This window comes from Lissotriton vulgaris, chromosome 11 (genome assembly GCF_964263255.1).
Source record: "Lissotriton vulgaris chromosome 11, aLisVul1.2, whole genome shotgun sequence".
Lineage (NCBI taxonomy): Eukaryota > Metazoa > Chordata > Amphibia > Caudata > Salamandridae > Lissotriton > Lissotriton vulgaris.
The window spans coordinates 595,174,235-595,199,507 of NC_141699.1; the positions used below are offsets into that span (position 1 = coordinate 595,174,235).

The window sequence follows — 25,273 nt, forward strand, 5'->3', positions numbered from 1 at the left end:
CTCCACGGCGGTTTCCATGGCCGCCGCGCTGGACGACAGTTTGCGGCGAGTGGCTGGCGGCACGTGTGGGGACGCCCCTTCCTTGGCCACGAAAGGGGCGAAAGGCACCCATTTGCTGGCGCGGAGCCGAGAGGCCCAAGGACTTGGCCGTAGCCCTGGAGTCCTTAAAGCGCTCAAGCGCGTGGTCTGCCTTGTCGCCAAAGAGGCGACGGCCATCGAACGGCATGTCCATGAGTGTATTTTGGACGTCTGCCGAAAAATTGGCGGATCTCAGCCAGGCGTGGTGTCGTACCGCCACCGTCGTAGCCATCGCTCTGCCCAGCGAGTCAGTAGTATCCAGTCCGCACCTGATTGAATACTTGGCTGCGTCCCGGCCTTCCACCAGGGCTTGGCCGAGTTTGGCCCGTACCTCCAAGGGACACTCTGGCAGCACTTCCGCCACCGTTTCCCACAGAGAGTGGGTGTAACGGCCCAAGAGGCATGCGGTGTTGGAAGACCGCAGTCCCAAGCTAAGGGACGAAAAGATCTTCTTACCATAGTTCTCGTACCTCTTGGACTCCCTGTCCGGCGGGGCCGGCGGGAAGGCGGTCTGGGAGTTAGAGGCCTGGATAACCAGACTCTCGGGGGTGGGTTGGGTGGACAGGAAACATGGGTCGCCCGGGGCCGGGCGGTGGCGTCCGGCCATGTTCCTATCTACAGGCGAACCTGTAGCGGGCCTGAACCAAGTGCCCAAAAGAACGTCCGTCAAGGCCTCATTAAACGGTAGCAGAGGCTCCATGGAGCATAACTGCGGCTTAAGGACCTCAGTGAGGAGGTTAGTCCTCACGGCCGCGACGGGGAGCTCAAGGCCCAAGGCCTTGGCAGCCCTCATCAACACCACACCATAAGTAGCACCCTCCTCCGAAGCCACGGTAAGAGGAGAGACAAATCCAGTGTCTGGAGAGGTGTCCAGACCACTGGCCTCCCCAAGGTCTCCTGTCCAGTCCATGTTAGACTGGCACTCTCTGGCCAGAGGGTCCTCAGACCCCTCCCAATCCTCCTCATCCCTCATATTCTAAGGTAAGGAATCTATCACTAACGTGTCTTTCAGATATAGTATATGTCCACATTTATTTAACTGATAAAGATGCACTTATACTTTGATGCATTTCGTGTTTTAGCAAATTAAGTAGCTAACTATAACAAAACACTACACCAACATGTAATATTAATATTATATACAAATATATGCTAACATATGTCTGCATTTAAGGGAATATGATCCTGTTTTTAAATCCACATGGTGTCTATCTGCTTAGCAGTTAATTTGGATTTCATGAAAGACAACAAGGAGAGTGACTTACAAGAAGTATAATTTTATGTATTTTTCTGCTTTTAAAAATAAATACAGACATGAAATAGACTGCTTTCTGTATGTATTTAACTGTAAAAACTGAACACTGGAAGCTTTAATTATGACCCACTTGCCGCCTGGCCTGACGGTCTGGGAACATTGCTTAAAGCATCTGAGAAAGTAAGAAACCTTGGAATTACCATGGACTCCAAGCTATCAATGAATGCCCAAGTGGACAAATTAGCAAGATTAAAATGCATTACTATGAAAACTCTGCAACACATCTTCCCCCACCTGGGATTTCCACACAAGGTCCAGGCTACTGTCTCTCTTGTACTGTCTAAACTTGAATACGCCAATGGCCACTATCACAGATCATCTTAATCAACTATGAAAAGACTATAATGGATTCAGAACTCTGCTGTAGGTTACTCCTATATGTAAAGCCACAAGCACACATCTCCCCTGCCTTGAGGGCCCTATATTTGTTACCAGTTACTCTTCATCAGGAGTAAAATCACCAAATACATTCAACAAAGGAACCTATGCTCCAGATTGGCACCTGGTCTCAAAATCCCATCATACAAGGAAGAAAAACATAAGTGGCACATCCTTCTCTTTTCAAGCATACAAACTATGGAACTCATTACCCCCAAACATAAGACCCACAGATAACTATTTTATCTTCAGAAGACTACTCAAGAGTTGGCTCTTCCTTACATAACCACCATACTCAAACGTATATGTACACCATATCTCGTAGTATATAAGCATTTAATAATATGTATGTATCTAGATATGTGTATTCTTTTGTATAGATGTGTATAATAATTATGTTTATAAATATATGAGATATTATTTATGTCTGCTTAACAAATGTACATATTACTTAAGGTTAAACATATTTTGTGCTTACTGACAGATCTCCTTATATCTATCACAATATGTAAATTTTTATAATTACTATTTATATACAATTGCTTCACCACTGATTTATTTAAAGAAAAGTATTGAAAGAAAAAAATTAACTAAACCCACAAATAAATTACCTTAAAGTACAGCAAAACTTCCAAGTTTGAGTTTATTAAATACAACTTAAATATTTAGATATATTACCTTCCTCATACATATATACCTTCCATGTGCTTATGAATCTATATTTTTGTTAGCTTACTCTTACTGTAACAACAACAAAAATTGAACCTCTCCAATGCACTAACCTATATTTTACCTTATACCTCTCTCAATATATCCTCTACCTCCACTCTCTGGCACCATCCCAAACCTCATTCTACTACTAAGATCTCACAAATGACCCTGTCTTAGACTGTTCCCTCCTTGATGCCTTCTTGCATCATCTCAAACCTCATTTTACTATTGAGATCTCCCAAACATGCCTTTCTAAACTCTTCCCTCATGTATCCCTCCTTAGACCTAATTTTTCTCCTTAATCCATTTCTACAGACTCTCCCCCCTCTAGCCCAAACCTCCTTCTACAACTTTGATCTCCAAATAAACACTTTCTAGATGACCCTTCCCTTTTCTATCCCTCCATTACCCTTTTTAATCCAACTAACAGCCTCACATGTCCACCGTTCAAATTAATTCATATTTCCCTATATTAATTCACTACTGTTCTTTTCTGTGTTCCGGAGAAGCATGCTGCTCGCAGAGAGGCGCTAAAATGCCTCGTTAGGGTGGTGTTGTGACCGTATTTTTGGCTCTATTTCTGAGTGATGGTAACTTTAAGCTTGCTACCATCCTGAATCTCTATTCTTGCCCTGTGTTGGTCCCTTTCAGGCCTTTTTCAGAACCTAGAAGCATAAACTAGAGGATAGCTGCTTTATATGATGATGGATCCCTTATTCTTGACTCTAATTCATCTATTGCCTATTGGCTTTGACATAATTATGTGTCCTTTCATCATCCTACCTATAGTAGAGGGTGGATTCTGTAGTCCTGACTTTATATTACATATTGGTATGGTTAGTGTATGTACTCTGACAGAGCAAGTGTTATTTCATCCTTCTCAGGCCTACAAGGCACAGAACTAGAGAGACTCCATTTTGCTTTCTGTCCCTGCAAACTGAGATGCTTGCAGGGTAAAGGTGATGTTTTAGTTATGAGGTGTTGTTCGCCCTTTGCGAACTGGAGAGAACCGGCCAGAGCTGAATCTAATCAGGAAGTGTCTCTGGGCTCAGGTCTCTAGACGAAACAAGCAGCTGGTCACTGTGGGAGCGTCTAGAGCAAGGAGCCTGGTACATGGAATCGGTGGGAGGAGGCTGCTGGCTGGAACTTTCCATGAGGAGAAAGCTTTTAATATTAGTGAAGTGCAGAGGCGGAGTCAGTCAGTTTTGAGAAAGAGTTGAGTTGGAGCAGAGGAGAGAAGAAGACAGTCGATGCTTGGAACAGAGAAAAGTCAGTTAGTCAGTTTGTCAGTGAGACAGTGGAGCCAGAGAAAGAAGAAGATACGTGGAACAGAGAGAAGACAGACAGACAGTCAGTGAGCTGGAACCAGAGAGAGAAGTCAGAAGCAGTTGCGAGCAGATGGTGTTCTGAACAGAGAGAAGTGAGATGATGTTTGGAACTGAAGGAAGCAGTCAGAAGCAGTTACTTGTCAGAAGGAATTGTGATCAGCTGGAGTCTGAAGTGATGCCTTTTGGAAGAGACTGAAGTTATATCATGGATTAGTCTGTGGGAGCAGCTGGAGTGAATTGGACATTGGAGCTGAGATAATCAGACAGAGTGAAGAAGCTAGTGGAGCGAACGGTTATCAGAGAGGCAGAAACTATTAGGCTGAAGCTGGAAGGTGGAGAGAGTTCGTGGGGGAGAGGAATCCAGTGCAGAGTGATCAGCGCAGATGCGTGTATCTGAGACGAGCTAAGGCACAGACGAGAGAGGAACCCAGATGACAGCTAGAGCAAGACTTCATACTAACCAGGTGATACCCTTCCTGTTACATAGTTTGCTTTACATTTAAACATTAACCTTGTCCCTATTGTGTTGCTAATCCTTTTTCTTTCAGCGGTGTGCAGTCTATTTACAGTCCCTGTTAGTTACATGTGGATGTGGTATAGTAATAAAGCTTTACAGAGACCCCGCAGATCTGTGTATGTGTCTATTCCCATTTTCCTTTGCAGGCTATATGTTATAGTATAGTGTTATATTGCTATTGTTGTTCTGATAAATAAAGTACCCCAGTTCTTAGTGAACCGGCATGTGCCTCTTATTCTTATACCATAAAGGTAACCTGTTCTTCTAGTCAGGTACTGTTTCGTGAACGGACGCAATTCCCGATCAGGTAAGCAGTGGTTGAACAATGAGGGAGAGAGGAGCCCTTGACGTGGAGGATAAGTTGTACATCATCTAATTTGGCTATCATTGTGTGATTCATAATATCGTAGTATTGTACCTCTAGTGAATAGTGAGAGAAACTTCCCAACATAGAGCAAGAGAGCTGAAGGTATTCATAGGAAAGTGATCGTCGTTGTGTAGCGGTGTTAGTGAGAGCACTGATTATGGTCAGTGTGTATACCCACAAGATTGTGGCTTGAGAGAGCACCAGGGGGGAAACTGGTGTGTAATGAGATCGCCTCTAGGGAAAGTGGCGTTAGTGAGAGCACTGATTGTGGTCAGTGTGTATACCCACAGGATTGTGGCTTGTGTATGTATGAAATAGAGAGAGTAGCAGGGGGGATACTGGTATTTATACCCACAAGATTGTGGCTTGTTTAATGAGAGCACTGGTTGTGGTCAGTGTGTAATGGTAAGTAATCAGAACTGCCCCAGGGTAGATTAGTCTGGGCCCATGTGGTCGCGAGACTATATTGTATGAGTGTGGTGTAGGGCATGGACGTCCTTAGTAATCAGTGAGTATTCCTAGTAATCCCTATAGATTTAGTGGTGTTTCTAATGATATGAGCTTGTATATTGCTAATTCCCCATCCTCGGGTGGTACCCAGGTGCCTGCATAGACGGGTCCTGAGGAGGGAGGTGGTTGCGTTTCGGCTGGGTTGGTTGTGCTCTGATGAGCTGATTCTATCTGGTCCGAAAATCCGGTCATTACATCTGGCGTCACGAATCATTTACTTAGCCTGTGTGCGCTGTATTGTTTTTATCTTGTTGGTTTGCACTCGGCACGAAATTGACCTATGGGCTTGAACAGTTGGAGTGTAAGGAGATTGCAGTACATCGTGGCATTTGACTTATGCAGGGTGGAAGAAATGCTTTTCATCTTGGTGTTTGAACTGTCAGGCTTGAAGGGTAACTGTATGTGAGGGAGCCAATTACATCTTGGTGTTGATGCAGTTGTACATATGTGTGTGAAAAATGCTTGTAAATTGCCCATTAAATGGCTTGCTGCATTTGCTTATGCTGTGAAATGTGAAATGTATTCAGTGTAATATGACTTGTGGAGTTCCTTGTAAATAGCTCCTTGTAAATATGGCTTGTGAGGAGCATGTTCTCATTTTGACTTGCTGAGTTCCTTGTGAATTGCGCCTTGTAAATATGCCTTTTGAAGAGCATGTCATTATTTTGACTTGTTGAGTTTCTTGTAAATATGGCTTGTGAATAGCGCCATGTGAATATGGCTTGTACAGAGCATGTTATCATTACGTTAGGCAGGAAAGAGCTGGATCTCTTTCAAGTGCTTGGAGAAAATGTTTTGAAGATGTGCGCACGTGTTATATGAAAACGTGGAGAGATGAGTTCATGACTTTCCCATGTATCTGCAGACATTGGGGAATGATTGTGTTTGAGCTGCCAAAGGGTTAATATCTTAGATTGAGACGGCAGTATTTATTTCAACATGCTTTTTAACATGCATTGTTACGTGAGCTGACGCTGAAAGTCAGTGACTGTTTAGATTAATGATGGTTTGATTTGACTTTTTAATTAGTTGCAGGGTTCGCCTAATGTGCTTTGTCAGCTAGCTGACGGATGGGTAACATCTTGCACGGAGAAAAAAAAAGCAGTGTTCATTTAACATTCTGTTTGAAATGCGTCCACAACTTTGTGTGGGTTTGCCTTTGAACACATGATTTAATGTGTCTGACTCGGAGGTCGGAAAGTTGTAAATCAACCAGTCGGATTGAGATAAGGGTTTTCAGCTGTGGATGGTACAGACAGATAAACGAACCAGCATTTTAGAATTAGTGTTTATCGGGGAAAATAAAACAGACCCATCATAGAATGTGCTTTAATTAGTGAAATGCAACCATGTGCTTTTTAAAAAAAATGTTCTGTAGTGTATTTTGCACATCTAGAAAATATAAATGATTTACCTACAGCAAGCTGCCCCTTTTGTTTAAAGTTCAAATGCACATGTTTCTGTATTTTGCGCTGATATGCAGCAGACCAGCATGTGAGTAAACCCACTCAGTTAGAAAAAATGACTATCTGCAAAAATAAATCTGGCCCTTTTACTAAGTAGAACAGAAAGGCTTGCGCACCAAATTATGAATTCTTGGTTATGCTCCTTGTTTAAATTGATGGTGTTTCACATGTTATTTTAAGAAATATGTCGTGATTTCCTATGTTGCTGCATGAAATGTTGTTTTAATATTTTCCTTTTCAGCTCGTAGCAGTACATTATGACATAATTATTTTGCTTCTTATTTTAGAATGGTAGCATGTGTCTAGGTTACAAAAAATATGTCTTTATTAATTCCTGTTTTTAGGATGCTTTTTACCATGTCTAAAACTGCTTAAATTAGTTAGAAATAATGGTGCAGTGTTTCGAATTGAAGAGTGTTTGAAGCCTGGGAACAGAGTATGTTTTAAGTTAGAAAGAATTTGCTTTGACCTTGGCTGATATGAGCCAGGCTCCCATAAGTGTTTTGAAAGGAGAGGCTTTTTTTTGGAGCGTCCCTCTGAGGCAGACTTGCCTGTCCTTGTTTTTTTATTTTTGGCAAATATTCAGCAGTTCTCAGCGGCTCAGAGTTTTGAAAGGGTGGAGCCCCGTGGGTGACTTATGAGAGCAGAGACACCCAGTTTGTTATTCTTGGCTATGATTCAGTTCTTTCTGCAGAGAAATGTTATATAAGGGGGGTCAAGTTGCTCTTCCTTACAGTCGGCCCAGAAAGCTTCATTGACTTCAGATAAAGGATGTTTGCAAATGCAGAATAATTGGCAGACGCTTGGCGCTTGGAGTTAGATAAATACAGTAGGCACAGAAAGCTTCTCTGACTAGGGATATGAGATGCTTGAACAGAATATTTGGCAGGAGCTTTGCTCCTGCAATGAGATCAGCATTTGGCAGTGATTCAATATTACATCGCAGTTTAGCCCGGCTCCTGCTTATTATGGTTGGAGCTGATTCAAAACTCTGAGCGCGGACATCTTTCTGGAGGGAGGGGCTGTTTCTCAGAGGAGTGAGGAGTAGCTAGGCCCCAGCCCTTCTGGCTGTGTATGACAAAATTAGATTTTGCCCAAACAAATTTAAGGAATATGGTATAGGTAGAATGTTTAAATCATTCCTTGGATTTAGAAGAGTTCTTTTCAGGAATTAGGAGGTTTCTTACGAAAATAAAAAGCACTTGGGGTGCTTTATGAATGGAAAATGTGTTTTTGCAAGATTGATGATGCGTGTTTCTTGTTTCAGATGGCTGACTGACGTGTGGGGGCCCTGTATGAGTGTGACTTTCTTATTTTGGAGTGATGTGTTTTTGTTATTTTCGGAGTGAGTGCCCCTACCCCCAAAAACCCCCGAGCCTGGACCCAGACCAGAAGCGGACGTACCAGGAGGACCAGACTGGAGGGTGTGCTTCCTTGGCACAGGATACAGATGAAGATGGAGGATCATGGCCTATACGAATGAACTGTTTTCCTAAGAAGAAACCAACTACAGAAGAGAACTTTTTATAGTGACTGAACTTTTCAATTTACATTACAATATGCAGTTGGCTGCCTCAGCAGTCAGGTTAAAATTCTGAATTTAAAAAAAAAAAAAATTCTTGACAAAGCCAATAGTTCTATTTTTGAATTTTTTTTAATTGACCTGAAATGTAATTCCTTGGCCTGCATTCTTGAGTCTTGCATTTTTTCCCATGTTTCTATTTCAGATGGACATAATGCCACTTTTGCAGTTACCATACACAGGCCCCACTTGAAAAAAATTCTCAGTCCTGTTCATGGTTTTGATTTTCCAGTTTAAAAGATGCAGTGTCACATTAATGCAATGATGCAAATGATATTATTTGAATGTCATAGGGTGATTAATGAGCTGCTTTAATAATCTGATGCCCTGTGATACATGAAATGTTGATTTTAGTATGCTACGCTATTTCATTATTGATACAGATTGATTTTACACTTGTTTATCTTTCACCTATTTCATAGTTTTCCTGTTTTTTCTAAAACAGTTTCTCCAAATGTAAGAATGCAATGTTTTAAATGATGGTGCACACATGTGTTGCACAGATTGATACAGAGGGATTAGGTGCAAACTGTTTCCTGAGTTAGATGACTTATGACCTTTACCTATTGCCTTTGGCATGGTCTACTATTATTCAATTTCCCAAGTTTAAGTCTATGACCTTTTAGAAGAATATATACACCACACTTAGATAACTTTCTTTGATTTATTGCTTGATATGCATAGTGCTTCACCAGCTATTTTGCAGGAATGGGGTTGTCCTTGTTTTCCTGTTATTACACTTTCACTTTGATCCATCAACTCTTATTTAGAACTGTGGGATTAGTTCCAAGGGTGGTCACCCTAGACTTTAAGTTGTCCTGGGAGGTGTGTCTTTTAGTCAGGTTATGTCCTACATCTATTAGTAATAGTTGCACAGGCCTTGAGGACCCTTTCTCATGTTTATTTGTCAGATTTTACCAAATCCTTTCTTAAGTTGACCGAAGTAGGTAGGCCTTATTTAGGCCCTTTGTTATTTTCATTTTACAAACATGTCCCTACATCAATAGATTTCATGACTTATCACTAGAAGTTGAGGCACATTTAGTTCTTAAGTTGACCGAAGTAAGTAGGCCTCATTTAGGCCTTTGTTATTTTCATTCCACAAACATGTCCCTACATCAATAGATTTCATGAGTTATCACTAGAAGTTGAGGCACAGTTAGTTCAAGGGTGCTTTGGTTAGTTTCTGTTGTTATCAGATCAATCTTAGTTACATTTCAACATTCAGGTCAAGGGTGCTTTGATTTGTTTTCAATTGGTTGTCAGATTTACATTCCCTACATCAAGTTTTAGGTGGTATTTCCTTAAGTTGTCATTTTTTTTAGGGAGTCTTTTGGTTTTGTTGATAGATTATGTTGATGTTTGTTTATTTGTTTGTTGTTGTTTACGGATGTTAGCAAGTTAAATTCAAGGGTGGAGTGTTGTGACCGTATTTTTGGCTCTATTTCTGAGTGATGGTGACTTTAAGCTTGCTACCATCCTGAATCTCTGTTCTTGCCCTGTGTTGGTCCTTTTCAGGCCTTTTTCAGAACCTAGAAGCATAAACTAGAGGATGGCTGCTTTATATGATGATAGATCCCTTATTCTTGACTCTAATCCATCTATTGCCTATTGGCTTTGACATAATTATGTGTCCTTTCATCATCCTACCTATAGTAGAGGGTGGATCCTGTAGTCCTGACTTTATATTACATATTGGTATGGTTTGTGTATGTACTCTGACAGAGCTAAGTGTTATTTCATCCTTCTCAGGCCTACAAGGCCCAGAACTAGAGAGACTCCATTTTGCTTTCTGTCCCTGCAGACTGAGATGCTTGCAGGGTAAAGGTGATGTTTTAGTTATGAGGTGTTGTTCGCCCTTTGCGAACTGGAGGGAACCGGCCAGAGCTGAATCTAATCAGGAAGTGTCTCTGGGCTCAGGTTTCTAGACGAAACAAGCAGCTGGTCACTGTGGGAGCGTCTAGAGCAAGGAGCCTGGTACATGGAATCGGTGGGAGGAGGCTGCTGGCTGGAACATTCCATGAGGAGAGAGCATTCCATATTAGTGAAGTGCAGAGGCGGAGTCAGTCAGTTTTGAGAAAGAGTTGAGTTGGAGCAGAGGAGAGAAGAAGACAGTCGATGCTTGGAACAGAGAAAAGTCAGTTAGTCAGTTTGTCAGTGAGACAGTTGGAGCCAGAGAAAGAAGAAGATGCTTGGAACAGAGAGAAGACAGACAGACAGTCAGTGAGCAGGAACCAGAGAGAGAAGTCAGATGCAGTTGTGAGCAGATGGTGTTTTGAACAGAGAGAAGTGAGATGATGTTTGGAACTGAAGGAAGCAGTCAGAAGCAGTTACTTGTCAGAAGGAGTTGTGATCAGCTGGAGTCTGAAGTGATGCCTTTTGGAAGAGACTGAAGTTATATCGTGGATTAGTCTGTGGGAGCAGCTGGAGTGAATTGGACATTGGAGCTGAAATAATCAGACAGAGTGAAGAAGCTAGTGGAGCGAACGGTTATCAGAGCGGCAGAAACTATTAGGCTGAAGCTGGAAGGTGGAGAGAGTTTGTGGGGGAGAGGAATCCAGTGCAGAGTGATCAGTGCAGATGCGTGTATCTGAGACGAGCTAAGGCACAGACGAGAGAGGAACCCAGATGACAGCTAGAGCAAGACTTCATACTAACCAGGTGATACCCTTCCTGTTACATAGTTTGCTTTACATTTAAACATTAACCTTGTCCCTATTGTGTTGCTAATCCTTTTTCTTTCAGCGGTGTGCAGTCTATTTACAGTCCCTGTTAGTTACATGTGGATGTGGTATAGTAATAAAGCTTTACAGAGACCCCGCAGATCTGTGTATGTGTCTATTCCCATTTTCCTTTGCAGGCTATATGTTATAGTATAGTGTTATATTGCTATTGTTGTTCTGATAAATAAAGTACCCCAGTTCTTAGTGAACCGGCATGTGCCTCTTATTCTTATACCATAAAGGTAACCTGTTCTTCTAGTCAGGTACTGTTTCGTGAACGGACGCAATTCCCGATCAGGTAAGCAGTGGTTGAACAATGAGGGAGAGAGGAGCTCTTGACGTGGAGGATAAGTTGTACATCATCTAATTTGGCTATCATTGTGTGATTCATAATATCGTAGTATTGTACCTCTAGTGAATAGTGAGAGAAACTTCCCAACATAGAGAGAGAGAGCAGAAGGTATTCATAGGAAAGTGATCGTCGTTGTGTAGCGGCATTAGTGAGAGCACTGATTATGGTCAGTGTGTATACCCACAAGATTGTGGCTTGAGAGAGCACCAGGGGGGAAACTGGTGTGTAATGAGATCGCCTCTAGGGAAAGTGGCGTTAGTGAGAGCAGTGATTGTGGTCAGTGTGTATACCCACAGGATTGTGGCTTGTGTATGTATGAAATAGAGAGAGTACCAGGGGGGATACTGGTATTTATACTCACAAGATTGTGGCTTGTTTAATGAGAGCACTGGTTGTGGTCAGTGTGTAATGGTAAGTAATCAGAACTGCCCCAGGGTAGATTAGTCTGGGCCCATGTGGTCGCGAGACTATATTGTATGAGTGTGGTGTAGGGCATGGACGTCCTTAGTAATCAGTGAGTATTCCTAGTAATCCCTATAGATTTAGTGGTGTTTCTGATGATATGAGCTTGTATATTGCCAATTCCCCCTCCTCAGGTAGGTACCCAGGTGCCTGGATAGATGGGTCCTGAGAAGGGAGGTGGTTGCGTTTCGGCTGGGTTGGTGGTGCTCTGATGAGCTGATTCTATCTGGTCCGAAAATCCGGTTGTTACAGGTGGTAGGCGCTGTATAAATGCAATTGCTAAACCATTTACATTTACAATACACTCCTGAAACTACATCCCTGACAACAAATATAAGTTGCTCTTTAAATTAAAATACGGCTCGGACGTGCACCGTGCCCTTTCAATTGCTTCCTTCACCCTGTATCTCGTCTCTCGACACGGAGCCTCAAAATGCACAGCTGTTTGTTACCCTACCCACAATTAAGGTGAAAGAGGTGTATGGCAAATTATAGACTGCCTACTCGGAATACAAGCATCACTATTTTGCAAATTAAAAAAACTTTCTACTCAGACTAACCTCATGCGCGCTAGCAGAATACCGCTCCTGCGCTGAGATTTTTCAAATCGCACTTTGTGTGATGAGCTGGGCTCGTCATCAGCGTGCGAGCGGGCTACGCCATGACGAGCCCAGCTCGTCATCAGCCTCGAAGGGGTTATTAATGCTAAGGCATTCTTGAGGCTCAGTAGCGATAAAGAAGTGCACCGCCACACAGGTGTCCTTCCCTATTTTCTATGCTGAACATGCCCGGATGTGGTTTCACGGCTAGACTGCTGTCTTCGGAGCTGGGAAACCAAGGTTTGATCCTCGGGTCAACTCACATCCTGTGGTTCTGGGCAAATCATTTAATCTCCCTGCAGCTACCAGAAAACAAGCATTTGCAATGCAATAGGACTCGCATTTATGCAAGACCTATTGCTTTGCAAATGGTAGTGATCACAGACAAAGCGGGGCAGCATGGACAATGTGAGTGTGAAGGCACGGTAGGCATGACGACAACGGAGGGACTGCGGGGTGGGGTTATTTGAAGGCACGGACAATGGGAGGGGGGAAGAAGGCATGAACAACGGGAGGTCGGGGGGAGTCAAGAAGGCACCAAAGCATGTTGTGTTTGCAGTAGGACAGCCGCCATTGTCAATAAAGTAAATAGTGGTCACCCACTAGATAAAGCATGCCGTGTAAGGAGCGTAGTTAAAGGTCCAGTCCTTATGGGCGGGAGCCAATGGAGACAGGGCGTTACTGAGGCAGGACTAACAAGCCTCATAATGAATCGGAAGCCAGCGTTTACCAAGGAAATTGACACCAGCCAATTACAAAAAAATAGGCGGAGTGTGGGCAAGGCTTCCAAAGCACTTCCACAACATACCCTTTTACATCATGCCTAGCAGAGCGAGCAGTGCATGCGCGCTACAACGCTAGGCTCGACCTAAAAAATGAACGTGTCCTTGTATAACATAACTTGTGCTCTTGTAAAATACCTTCCGGTCAAGTTTACGCTATATAAAAAAAGAGTCTTGTAGCAACAGCGCAACGCCCAAGATAACATCCTTAAGAACCAAACTAAGCCAGGCTGCGTACGCACTCTTTGTCATGTTGGACACAGTTCAAGGTAAGACCCAACCCTTTTTTTTCAATAAGACAGAAAGGGGTCAGCCTACGCTTAACATGGACGAGCCAATACTTGAAAGTGAGGACGTGGTCCAACGTTTCAGATTTCTTGTTCCTTACAGCATTGGAGCGGTATAACGCGCTCTACAGTCTAATCCATCTCTGACACCCACGTTGGAGCTAATAAGTTGTAAATTTACAAAACCGGTGCATAAACATGAACAATAGTTAAAAATGTCTTTTGCAATAATTTATATTACTGCTGGCAAATTCGCCCAGTGTTGTAAAGCCCCATCCTATATGCAACAAGAGTTGGGTTTTATGTATCATTTACCCTCTTGCTCAACTCTTTTCTGCTAATGACGCACGGAAGACATAACAACATTGTGAACATGTGATAAGAGCTTGAGCAGTACAACACCTTTTTCATGGTAGACAGAAATGTGTGGGTCTTTAGAAAACAAACACAAGCAGATGGCATATGTTTACCTGGGAAGTGACCCACAGCAGAGGCTAAACCTGTGTTAGTCACTTCCATTGCAGGCAAGAAGCGAAGCCTGAGCCAGAGTTCTTGCTGTGTCATGGTTGCTGGGTTCTGCCTTTATACTCCTCCAAACCTTACCCCTTCCCAATGAGTGGCACAGGAAGGGACCATGGCCCCCGTGGGCTGCTATGGGCTGAGCTGCTCGCTCCTGGGGCACAAGCTGGATGTTTCCAGGCATATTACTGTGGAAGTTAGTGAATTGAAAATAATCAGAAAAGTACATTCAGTTGGAGACATAAATCTCCATCCAGCCTTTTCTGTTTATTTTCACTAACTGAGCCATATGTATTCCGGGATACCTGATGTTCTAAGTGTCCAGCCATTCCATGCTTTCTGCTCAGGGGTACCCTACAGTCAGACAGTGGAAAGTACCTAACAATCTGACATATAATTCACCTGCCACAGTGTCCAACTCTCACCATGCTGTGCTAAATGATAGTCTTATACAGAGACCAGCTTTCACAAACTATATGTTCAGGGATACCTAACAATCTGATACAGTATTTTAACCTTGCAAAGTGTGTGCCAACTTATACCTGCCATTCTGATAATGTCTAAGCCTTAACCAATGTATGCTATAGGGCACCTGATTGATGGGCAGACTCCACACTCACACACTGTGTGAAAACTGCCTGCGTGTCAAAGACCACCCATCACACACTATATGCAGAGGTAGCAGTCTGTCACAGTGTTGATCGCTCACGTAAATGGTACCCAGTGATAAAGCCCTCACCGACTATATACTTACTGATACCTAATAGAGTTCAGCCAGTCCAAGCTCTATTCTCAGATGTACTCCACAGTTGGTAGCATTGCATGCTCATGCTCACACACACACACACACAAAACAAATATGGACACACAAAACACACACATCCATATACGATGCTGAGTTACTGCACCACCAGACAAAAAGGCCAGCATTCATACAAACCCTACTAAGAAATACCCTACAGTTTAACGCAGTGATCGGACACACGACACAATATACTCAGAGGTGTATGACTGTCTTACAAAAAGCCCACACACACACAGGTACCTGACAATCTGGTAAAGTATCCAACCCGTCCCACAGGCTCATGAATTGAGCTTTCATCATCGCAGTTGCTTCGTGGTCCAGAGAGGAACGACTCCGCAGGAAGGAATCTGCACAAATCAACAGAAATATTACCAACGCTTTAGCAGGAGAAAATTCTTAGTGTGGTTGCCAACACACCCACAAAGTGTGCAATAATACCCATTGCCATAGAAACTGAACACATTGACGCATCCAGGGAGCAGCATGCTCCTAAGGACCAATATCTTCTCCCAGTAATGTAACCAATAAAAATTGTAAATTGAATACTTGTATAGCGCACTACCCACCCGCAAGGGTCTCAAGGCGCTTGTACGAATACCGCTGTGGAACCCGTCCTGGCTTTCCCTGTGAGGCGTCCACTCCTGGGCACCCCCAGGGTGAAGGCCAGGCATCCTTAGCGTTGTGGGGGCCGTTGTGGAGATTAAGCAAGCTATTGCCCAGAGTTGCAGAGTGGGACTCCATGATTAGAATAGGCACCGAGGCGAGAATTATCAGGTCCGTGGAATTTTTGAGCCCAAGACCCGCAGAGGCAGGGAATTGAACCCTGGTCCCGGGCTAGACCTCTGCATCAGGGTCTGCCGCTCTAACCATTGAGCCACACTTCTCCAATTGTCCCTTATCCAAAATGGCACCTTTCTCTTTGTGAATGGTTACTGTCTGTGCTAATCAGTTGGTAACCAATCATATGTTTGGAACCACAGAAACTGTCACTGTGCAGTAATACGTTTCATTTGCGAGTCCCAAGGGTGGGAGAAAGCATCCTTTCAACACCTTGCTCTTTGAGCCTCGCAAGGACTTACAATATCAAACTAAAATTTTGAAAGGCATTTCAAAATGACATTTATTTTTCGATACACAACCTTGCACAGGCATTGCACACTCGAATTCCCTTTGGACAGTTCCTGGTTTACCAACAAACCTAGTGTAAATTAGTGCCTGAGTCATTGGTCCAACAAACCTTCAGAGATGAATTAATATTCAAAGACATAGTGGCAACAAAGCCACAGGATGGAAATTAATATCTTGAGAAATGGGTTCACAGCACACTCACAGAGTTGGATTATTTACTCAAAAACAGGTTGAACAACGACACACCACTCGGGAATCAATCCCTGGAGATGTGTTTAACAACAACCCACAGCATGTGAAATAATACCCAGATTAGTAATTACAAAATATTCAAGGCGATCCTCCCAGTTGAATGCTAAGTCAGTCCGCTGGTGTAGAGGTCACAAACAACCTAGAGGAGCACTGGAGGTACTAAAGTTTTCATATGATAGCTGGGTGTAAGAGGCATCAGATTTTAAACTTTACTACCATGTGTTCCTTGTACGTCATGAAGTGGATTGTCTGGGTGTATGTACTATCATAGAGAAGTAAGCACTACTTAGCTAACATGCTTGGTGGATTCCAACCAGCATGTCAGGATATAAAGGTTAGAATATGCCTAAATGTATCTTAATGTCGCATGAATTATAGAAAAGGACCTGTAAGAAACTAGACATAAAACATCAATACTTCTCAAGTGAGGGAATATTTGCAGACACAGACAGTACTAAGGAAAAAGATATCCCCTAGGACTGGCAAAATGCAGGAGCCCTTATTACAAGAATTGTGGAAATCTGAACTGAGCCAGTAACAGACCTTATCATTCGAATCAGGATTACAAGTTGTTCCAGAGTGCACCACTCCTGATATTTTTCGGCGTCTTCATTTTACCAGGAAAACCCAGAACTTGAAATAAGGCACTAACAGCCAGATTCATGAAGGTGCCATTCTGCGATTAGCAAATTGCGAGAAATAGCGAATCGCAATTTGAAAATCGCAGAATGGCAATGGCATTCATGTAGAAATGTGATGTAAAAAAGCGAATCGCAATCGATCGCAATTGCCGATTGCGATCTAGCCACAATCGCTTAACCCCTTCCATGCTCATGACGAGCTCAGCTCGTCATGTAGTACACTGGTCGTGTGCTTATGACGAGCTGAGCTCGACATGAACCATGGAAATCTGAAAAGTTCAGCACCAAGCGGGAAATGCTGTAGCAGTCAAGGTGTTAATATTCGCAGAATCAGCATTTTCCATTTAGAAATTGCGACCTCGCAATTAGCGAAATCGCAATTTGCGATCTCGCTAACTGCGAGATCGCAAAAACGGGACGTCGCATTTCGAGCCCACTGATGACATCACAACCAGGAAGTAGGCTTTCCCCACCCACAAACAGAACACAGAGCCAGAGAGTGGAAGCAGGATTCTGAAGTCTTCCAAACATTTGACTGTGCAGCACCCCAGCAGGACACAAATCACAAACATGTCCCAGGATGCAGCAGGGAGCAGTGGGCAGGAGAGGAAGCGAAAACTCAAGTTTTCAGAACTTGAACTCAAGCATTTGATTGAGGGGGTCACCAAGGACCATGCACGCCTCATCGGCAAAGACTCCCGGAGGGTGCCAGAGGCAGACAAGCGCAGGATCTGGCAGCGCATCCGCGTTAAAGTAAATTCGGTTGGGGTGACCCAGCGGTCAATTGATGACCTCAAAAAGCGCTGGTACGACCTGAGAGGTCGTTCAAAGGAGCGTATTGCCGAGCGGCTTGGGGAGCAACTGGCCACCGGTGGAGGGGAACCTGTAGCCACACCAAACACTCCATTGGAGGACCTGATAGAGGACACCATTGCACCAGAAGCCTGCGTGGGGGTCATCCAGCTGGAATCGTCCCGACCCAGCCAACAATCAGAAGGTAAGTACCATGCGGCTGCGACCCTGTCCCCCAACAATGCCCATGACTACTGAGCTAGCAATATGACATCCTCAACAATGCAGCCCATGCACACCTGAAATGCCCCATTGCATTGTGGTAGTTGTAGTGAAATCATATACCCCCAGTTAGCTGAACACAGCCAGACCTGTCAAATCAAAGTAAATCCAAAAGCCAGTCAGGGAAAGCAAGCCTGCATGCATGTATCAACATTGCTTGTGCAAGATACATAACATTAATCATGCACCCTTTTACATTACAGGTGCTGTTGAACAACCCAGCATAGATAGCGAGACCCTGCACATCGCCGACACCCAGGAGGACACTGAAGGTGAGGGCCAGTCCAACCAACGACCCAGTCCATCACAGCCACCTGCAGTGCTCCACCACCACCCCGTGCGGACAGGCCCACCCCTGCAGCCAGAGGTGTGCACCAAACACCCCAATAAACACCCACAGCAGTGGTACAGGCCCCACCACCAGCGCCTAGGAGGCAGACGAGGCGCACAGCTGGAGCCAGATCACACACCAGCGCACTGAGGCGCCAGCAGCGTCATGCCTCAGCAGGCACGGGCAGGGCACTCCTACTTCCTGATCCTGGCCTTGCCATTGAACGCTGCATGCTGGCGGTGCACCATACCCAGGCGCGTCACCTGGCAGCAATTCACACACAGCTGCAGGCGAATGGCCAAAATATCGCCCAGATGACCGCTGCTGTCAGAGAGAACAGCCAGCTGCTGGTAGCCCAGCAGGACATGACCCGCCGCCGCCACCGCCAACTACTGGCCCGCCTGTCGGCCTACCTCAGGTCGAACCACATTGTTGGTAATGCAACATCACAGCTGGCACGCAGGTCACTTGCCATGCAGGGCAAGATGGTACAGTGTTGCCAGGATGTGGCCAGGTCACTAGATCTGCTAACAGCAGCAGTGCTCGGCAGCCAGTCCACTGCCCATGGAGAACCAGGGGGGCCTGACGACGTGAGCGAGGTAGCGTCAACAAACAGCAGCGCATCCTTGCCGCAGCAGCAGGCCAACAGCATCGACTCGGGCCAACACCGTCCCTCAGGACACAGATAGACGACTTGGTGCGTCTCGTCGCAACCGACAGTGAGAACTCAGACACTCTCAGGGAGGCCATGCACTACACCCCTGGAAGCCCACTACTCCAGCATGGGGAGGTATGAAGTAATACTCTCTTCATGTAACACCAAAATTACTAAAGACCAATTTATTGTGCATTAACAATAAAGATTTATGGTCTGAGCTGAATCACACTCATGTCATTATTACATTTGTCATGCATGAGTGCAGTGTTTGGTGAGGGGAACGGGTGCACTAGAAACAGTTAATAGTGAAGTGGTTGCGGCTCCTGTGTCCTTCAGCAGGATTTTCTCCGCGTGCATGACGCACATGTGGAGGCGGGCGGTTGTCCCCTTCCGACTCACTGCCAGATATCTCCACTGGTATCCTGCGCTTGGTAGCAATGTTGTAGAGTATTGCACACACGGCCACGATGCGGCAGCAGACCTCAGGTGTGTATTTGATGGCCCCACCAGTCTTGTGCAGTATGCGGAAACGGCTCTTCAATAGGCCAAATGTCCTCTCAATGCAATTTCTGGTGCGTATGTGTGCAGCATTGTAACGCCGTTGCTGTGGTGTGGCAGGGTTGAGGTATGGGGTGAGGAGGTACTCACGAAGACCGTAGGCGCTGTCACTTGAAGGTAAGAAGCACAGGGTGGGGGGGGGCGTGGCTAGCAGCCGGCGATGGCGGCGGCACCTTAGAGAGGCTCCCACTATAAGGCGGCATCCCGCCTAAATCCGTAGGAAATATCCGATAATTTTATAACCCAGACGGGGTGGACTGGGTCTGGCGACCAAGCGGCGGCTACAGGGAACATTTGAGGGCAGCGGCGGCTCGGCACAAGATGGAACTGCACGGTGAGAGGTGGGGCCTCCTATCCTCTTCTGCGCAGCGGTGTGGACTGCAGAAGGTATCCAGGCGGAAGTGGGACATCGGCGGACTTCTCTCGCCGGAAGTGAGGGACCATCGGCAAGCACACCGGGAAGACTCGGAACGCCCCCACGACCGTCGGACTGCCTCGCGAGTAGCTGGATTGCCGGGCGCAAATACTAGCAAAGAAAAGGAGGCTCCGTGGTGACCCCCGCAAACCGAGGGCGGAACCGCCATTTCGGAAGAAAGGATCGTTCTGGGTGGAGCTGCCCGTGCGGTCACACGTTGCATCCCTGAGCCTGAAAGCCCGAGAGGAAGCAACTGGAAGGTCAGTGCCGGGTAGCGGGTGGGGCGGCCCACGCTCCCCACGGACCCCCGGCTCACACCATCAGCGAGGCAGGGAGGGCTCCGGGCTGACTGGATGCGTGTGACTCCCTTCCCCACCCCACAATACAGAGATCGGGGCAGCGCGGGACCGCACGAAGGGGTAAGAAGTGGTCCTGAATCGATGCGCTCCAGGCACACCAACCATCCATACACTGGGAGGCACAAAGGTATCGGCAGAGCACGGGTCTGTGGGCATAGACACTGCGGAGAGGCATTGGGACAGGGGCATTACGCTGGACACTTGGAGGATGGGGTGCGGGGGGGCACCCCCGAGGACAGTCGCTTGACAATTGACCCTGCCCGGGCTTGCGCAACTCACAGCGATCTAGCCAGTGATCACATCCATGTGGGGAAAAGAAAGTCTCACTCAATAAGATGGGGTGCACGCAGTCAACCGCAGACACCTCGCAGGAGACACGGGTGGTGCTCCACCCCAGCGCAGGCATCACGACGAAAGTGGTTACAAGTCACACAAAATGACGAACAGAGGCCCCAGGCACAGTTCTACGCAGGCCAAACTCGATAAGTTTGCCTACGATAAACAGACTCCCCCCCAGGAAAAACGCAAGCCCACGGGAAAAGTGGCGGACGCTGAAGGGACAAAGAAGGCCACACTGGAGGATGTTCTGGCAGCATTGGCTCAGGTACAAGAGACAGTGGGGGCGACAGCGACTGAAGTTACGCTAATACGCGCAGACCTGCAGAAAATGAACGAAAGAGTAAAACAGGTCGAAGTGGTGACCAAATCCTTGGTTGAGGACGTGTCTGAGTTACAAATTGCTATGGGAAAATTACAAGTGGACAACAAAACGCTTAGAGAAAAACTGGACGATCAGGAAGGGCGTTCTCGGAGAAACAACGTCAGAATTTTGGGTGTGCCAGAATCTGAAACCACAGGTGCTATGGACCTCTACGTAGAGGATATGATCAAAAACCAGCTCCACCCCAAGATGCTCTCCCATTTCTTCTCTGTGGAGAGGGCCCATAGAGTGCCAGGGGGGAAGCCGAAGCCAGGAGGCCCGCCGAGGCCAATACTAGCGAGACTCTTCAACTTTAGAGACCGGGACGCTATTCTACAGGCGGCTAGATTGGCGCCGGCCATCCAGATTCAAAACTCTAGGGTCTCCTTTTTCCCAGACTACACGGCCGAAGTATCGAGGAGAAGGAGAACGTTTCTCGAGGTAAAAAGGACGCTCAAAGAAAAGGAATTGCCTTATTCAATGCTCTTTCCGGCTCGTCTCCGGGTGGTGGCTGACAAAAAGGCCAGGTTTTTCGATTCCCCTGATGCGGGGATGATAGCCGAACAGGGTCTCAGGCATCAGGCAGGGGAGGAGCGGGAGGCTCCCCGACACATGACCTCACGGAGGCTGACGGAGAAGAATGACCCGGTTTGCATGGACTAACAGTAACCGCTGTGTTTTGTTTATGGAACTAATATTTCGCAGACGCGGCTGGACTCTGGCATGGTTCGCCCCGGATGGGAGCAGGGATGCCGCCTGCTAGGGGAGACACTCTCCCCCAACACGCAAGTACTCTGGTTGTGGGATGGGTTAAGCACTCTGCTCAGTTGGGGAGGCAGGCAGTTGGAAGTCCGTTAAGCAGGGGGGCAGGGAGGGGGTGTGTGGAGGGAAATTGTTTTGGATTTGTTCGAATTCACATGCAAGGTCGAGGAGTAATGGGGCACATCTGGGATGCTCAGCAAGAGTTCGATTTCTAAGATTAAGGTCTAACTATTATTTTGTGAATCTACGTCGTTAGGCAAACAGGTGGAAACAAAGCACTCATGACATGATTCACGTCAGGCACATACATGTTCACATAAATACATATGGCAGACGACCCGACACCTAGAGCGGAAGGAGTCGAACAGGACTCACAGGGCCCGCCCCTGCGAATACTGACGTGGAACGTGAGAGGTCTGGGAGACAAGGTAAAGCGTGGGCTGGTGTTGACCACACTGAGGAGGCAGAAACCCACCTTAGCACTCCTGCAAGAGACGCACTTAACGGGGGGGGCATCCAAAGCTATGGACAGGAGAGGGTACAAAATGGTAGCCCATTCAGAATTTACGTCAGGGTCACGAGGGACTGGCATCCTACTTCAGAAATCCTCCCAATTCGTTCCACTGACCACCAAGATTGACGGACAAGGGTGTTTTGCCGCCATACAGGGGCAGTGGGAGGATAGACTCCTCAATTTGTTCTCAGTGTACATTCCCCCAGCGCTCCACTCAATACAGCTCCCGAAGCTAGCAGAATTTTTACTGACTCTTCCCGAGGGGGATGTTATTATCGGGGGCGACTTTAATGCAATTGTAGACACACGGCTAGACAGGTTCCCGACGATAGCACCCACTGGAGGGCCCTCCCGATTTCAGCGCTTCCTGACAGCTATAGGTCTAATCGATAAATGGAGACATACTCACCCCCAAGCACGACAATACAACTTCCACTCCGCTGTGCACGGCAGCATGTCTAGAATTGATCACTTCCTGGCCCTGGGCAACGGAATCCAACACATAGACACTATCGAAATTCACCACAGGGAATATCAGACCACTCCGTGATCACCCTGACGATCTCCACCCAGGAGAAGTCTCGCAAACAGATATACCCCATCCACGCCACATACCTTAAGATCCCTCCAATTCGTAAAGCTCTTCAAAAGGTGACGACACAATACTTTGCTGAAAATGTAGATTCCGTGCGCTCCTCAGAGATAGTATGGGAAGCATATAAGGCAGTATTAAGAGGACAAGCCATAAACTCGATAACCAGCTACAAAAGGGAGAAGGCACAAGAACTAACTCGACTGGAGTTAACACTGCTGGAGTTATCAGCAGCACATGAGCAGCACATGAAGCAAACCCCAATCCAGACACGTCCCACGCACTTCACCTCCAACAGCAACTCTACGCAGATCATGTTCGGAAGCAAGTGAAGGGACATATTACTGACACACAAAACAGGATTTATGAGGTAGGGGATAAGGCGGGTAAAATGCTGACATGGCTGGATAAGAGAGGAGGCAGTTCTAGAGGAATACAACAAGTGAAAAACACACTAGGGGAGATACATACTAACCCGGAACAAATAGTTGAGGCCCTTGCGGCCCACTACGAAGAAGTATACACCCCGGAACTGGTAGTCACAGTGGAAATGGCTAGGGCAGCGCTAGAGCCGATTGGGGTACAGACACTTCCCTCAGAGACTGCGGCGGAATTGGAAGCGGATATAACCGCGGAGGAGATCCAGTTGGCCATAGGCGCTCTGAATCCAGGCAAGGCGCTTGGCCCAAACGGCATACCTATAGAATGGTACCAATCAGCGCCGGAGAGGCTAAGCAAGCATCTACTGGCGATGTATAACGAGTGTCTAGAGAAGGGAGTGCTCCCACCAGATCAGAGGCTGGCCACCATAGTGGCGATCCCTAAGCCCGGGAAACCGCCAGAGGAGTGTTCCTCATACCGACCCATCTCTTTACTAAATGCAGAAGCTAAAATCCTCGCAAAACTTCTAGCAACCCGAATTCTGCCTCATCTACCCAGCCTTATTCACCCGGACCAATCCGGATTTATGCCTCATAGAAATACGGCGCTTAATTTGCGCAGATTGCACGGGGTGCTAGCTAGAGTGGACTCAATCTCTACACAAGCAGTGATCCTAGCTCTAGATGCGAAAATGGCATTTGACCTTGTAGAATGGAACTACTTGTTCGACGTTTTGACCAGCTTGGGCTCTGGCCCCAAGTTTATTGCATGGATTAGGTTATTGTACGCCGACCCGGTGGCGCAGGTTGTCGCAAATGGCCATATCTCGCGAACGTTCTCTCTAGGGAGGGGCACTCGCCAGGGATGTCCCCTCTCGCCGTTGCTATTTGCGATTGCACTGGAGCCCCTAGCCACTTTGCTACGAACAACACCGCTGCTGAAAGGCATACGCTGGGCGGAGGGATGGGAAGACCGGCTTTCCCTATATGCTGACGACATGCTGGTCTACCTCACAGACCCGGAAAACGGGGTCCCGGCGCTCCTGACTCTCTGCGACAATCACGGTAAGATATCGGGCTATAAGCTCAACTGGAATAAATCGGAGATGTATGTCCTAAAGGGTCCGGTCCCAGCACTGAGTACGGAATGCCCACTAAGGGCAGCTGGCTCTTCCTTTAAATACTTGGGCATCCACGCTACGAGGGACCCAACGGAATTTATGACTTAAAATTTGGGGCCTCCCATGGAACGACTCAAACAGGATGTTAAATTCTGGGCGGGGCTGCCTCTAACACTATTGGGAAAAGCAGCACTTTATAAAATGATGTCCCTGCCCCGTTTTTTGTACATACTCGAGAACACTCCGTATCCGGTGGCTCCGAGTTTCTTCAGGAAAGTGGCGGCGCGGGTGTCAAATCTTTTGTGAGGGAATCTCCCGGCAAGTATCGCGCAGACCAAATTACATAGGGGTTGGTACGATGGCGAAATCGCGTTGCCTAAATTAAAACTGTATTATTGGGCGGCACACCTGAAACCCATTAATCAATGGATACATACCCCACAAAATGAGCCGGCATTTCAAGCAGACAGGGCTCAACTAGGCACAAATAGCTTACTGGCTCCGCTATACGACCAAAGTAAAACGCGAAAGTTGGTAGGCCCCACCAGACTCACCGCGGCGCTGTGGCATATGGCGACAGCGGCGCTAGGGTGGAAGGGAAGAATAACCAAGCTCACACCACTGTGGGATTCGCGCGCTCTGGGAAACCTTAGAAACAGCAAGGGCTTCTCGCAGTGGGATGCTATAGGGATATCCACCGTGGGAGATCTATGGGAAGAGGGCGCAGTGGTGCCTTTTGACAGATTAAGAGAACAATACGACCTGGGAGAGAGAGAATCGTACAGATATCTTCAGATACGGCATGCGTTGCTCGCGGCCGTGCCCCCTGAAATGGAAGTGCCAGAGTCTTCCCCGCTAGATGACGTCTCCTCACAGACTTCATGCTTGAAAGTGCGATATCACTCATATACCGTAAACTACTTAACAACTTACCGGACCCAATGACCCCCCTGAAGGTAAAATGGGAGGGTGATGTCCAAGATATGAACGAACACGGATGGAATGAG

General features: G+C 46.4%; 1 protein-coding gene across 4 annotated transcripts in view; it reads right to left on the reverse strand.

Annotated features, from left to right (window-relative positions):
- The window catches only part of LOC147683199 (outer mitochondrial transmembrane helix translocase-like), a 230,258-nt gene that overhangs the window by 57,918 nt on the left and 147,067 nt on the right, over positions 1-25,273 (reverse strand). For all 4 annotated transcript variants that reach the window (XM_086944802.1, XM_086944804.1, XM_086944805.1 and 1 more), the window contains exon 7: positions 15,022-15,128. In XM_086944802.1, the coding sequence (XP_086800928.1) occupies positions 15,022-15,128 (107 nt within the window). The remainder of the gene's footprint in view (positions 1-15,021; positions 15,129-25,273) is intronic.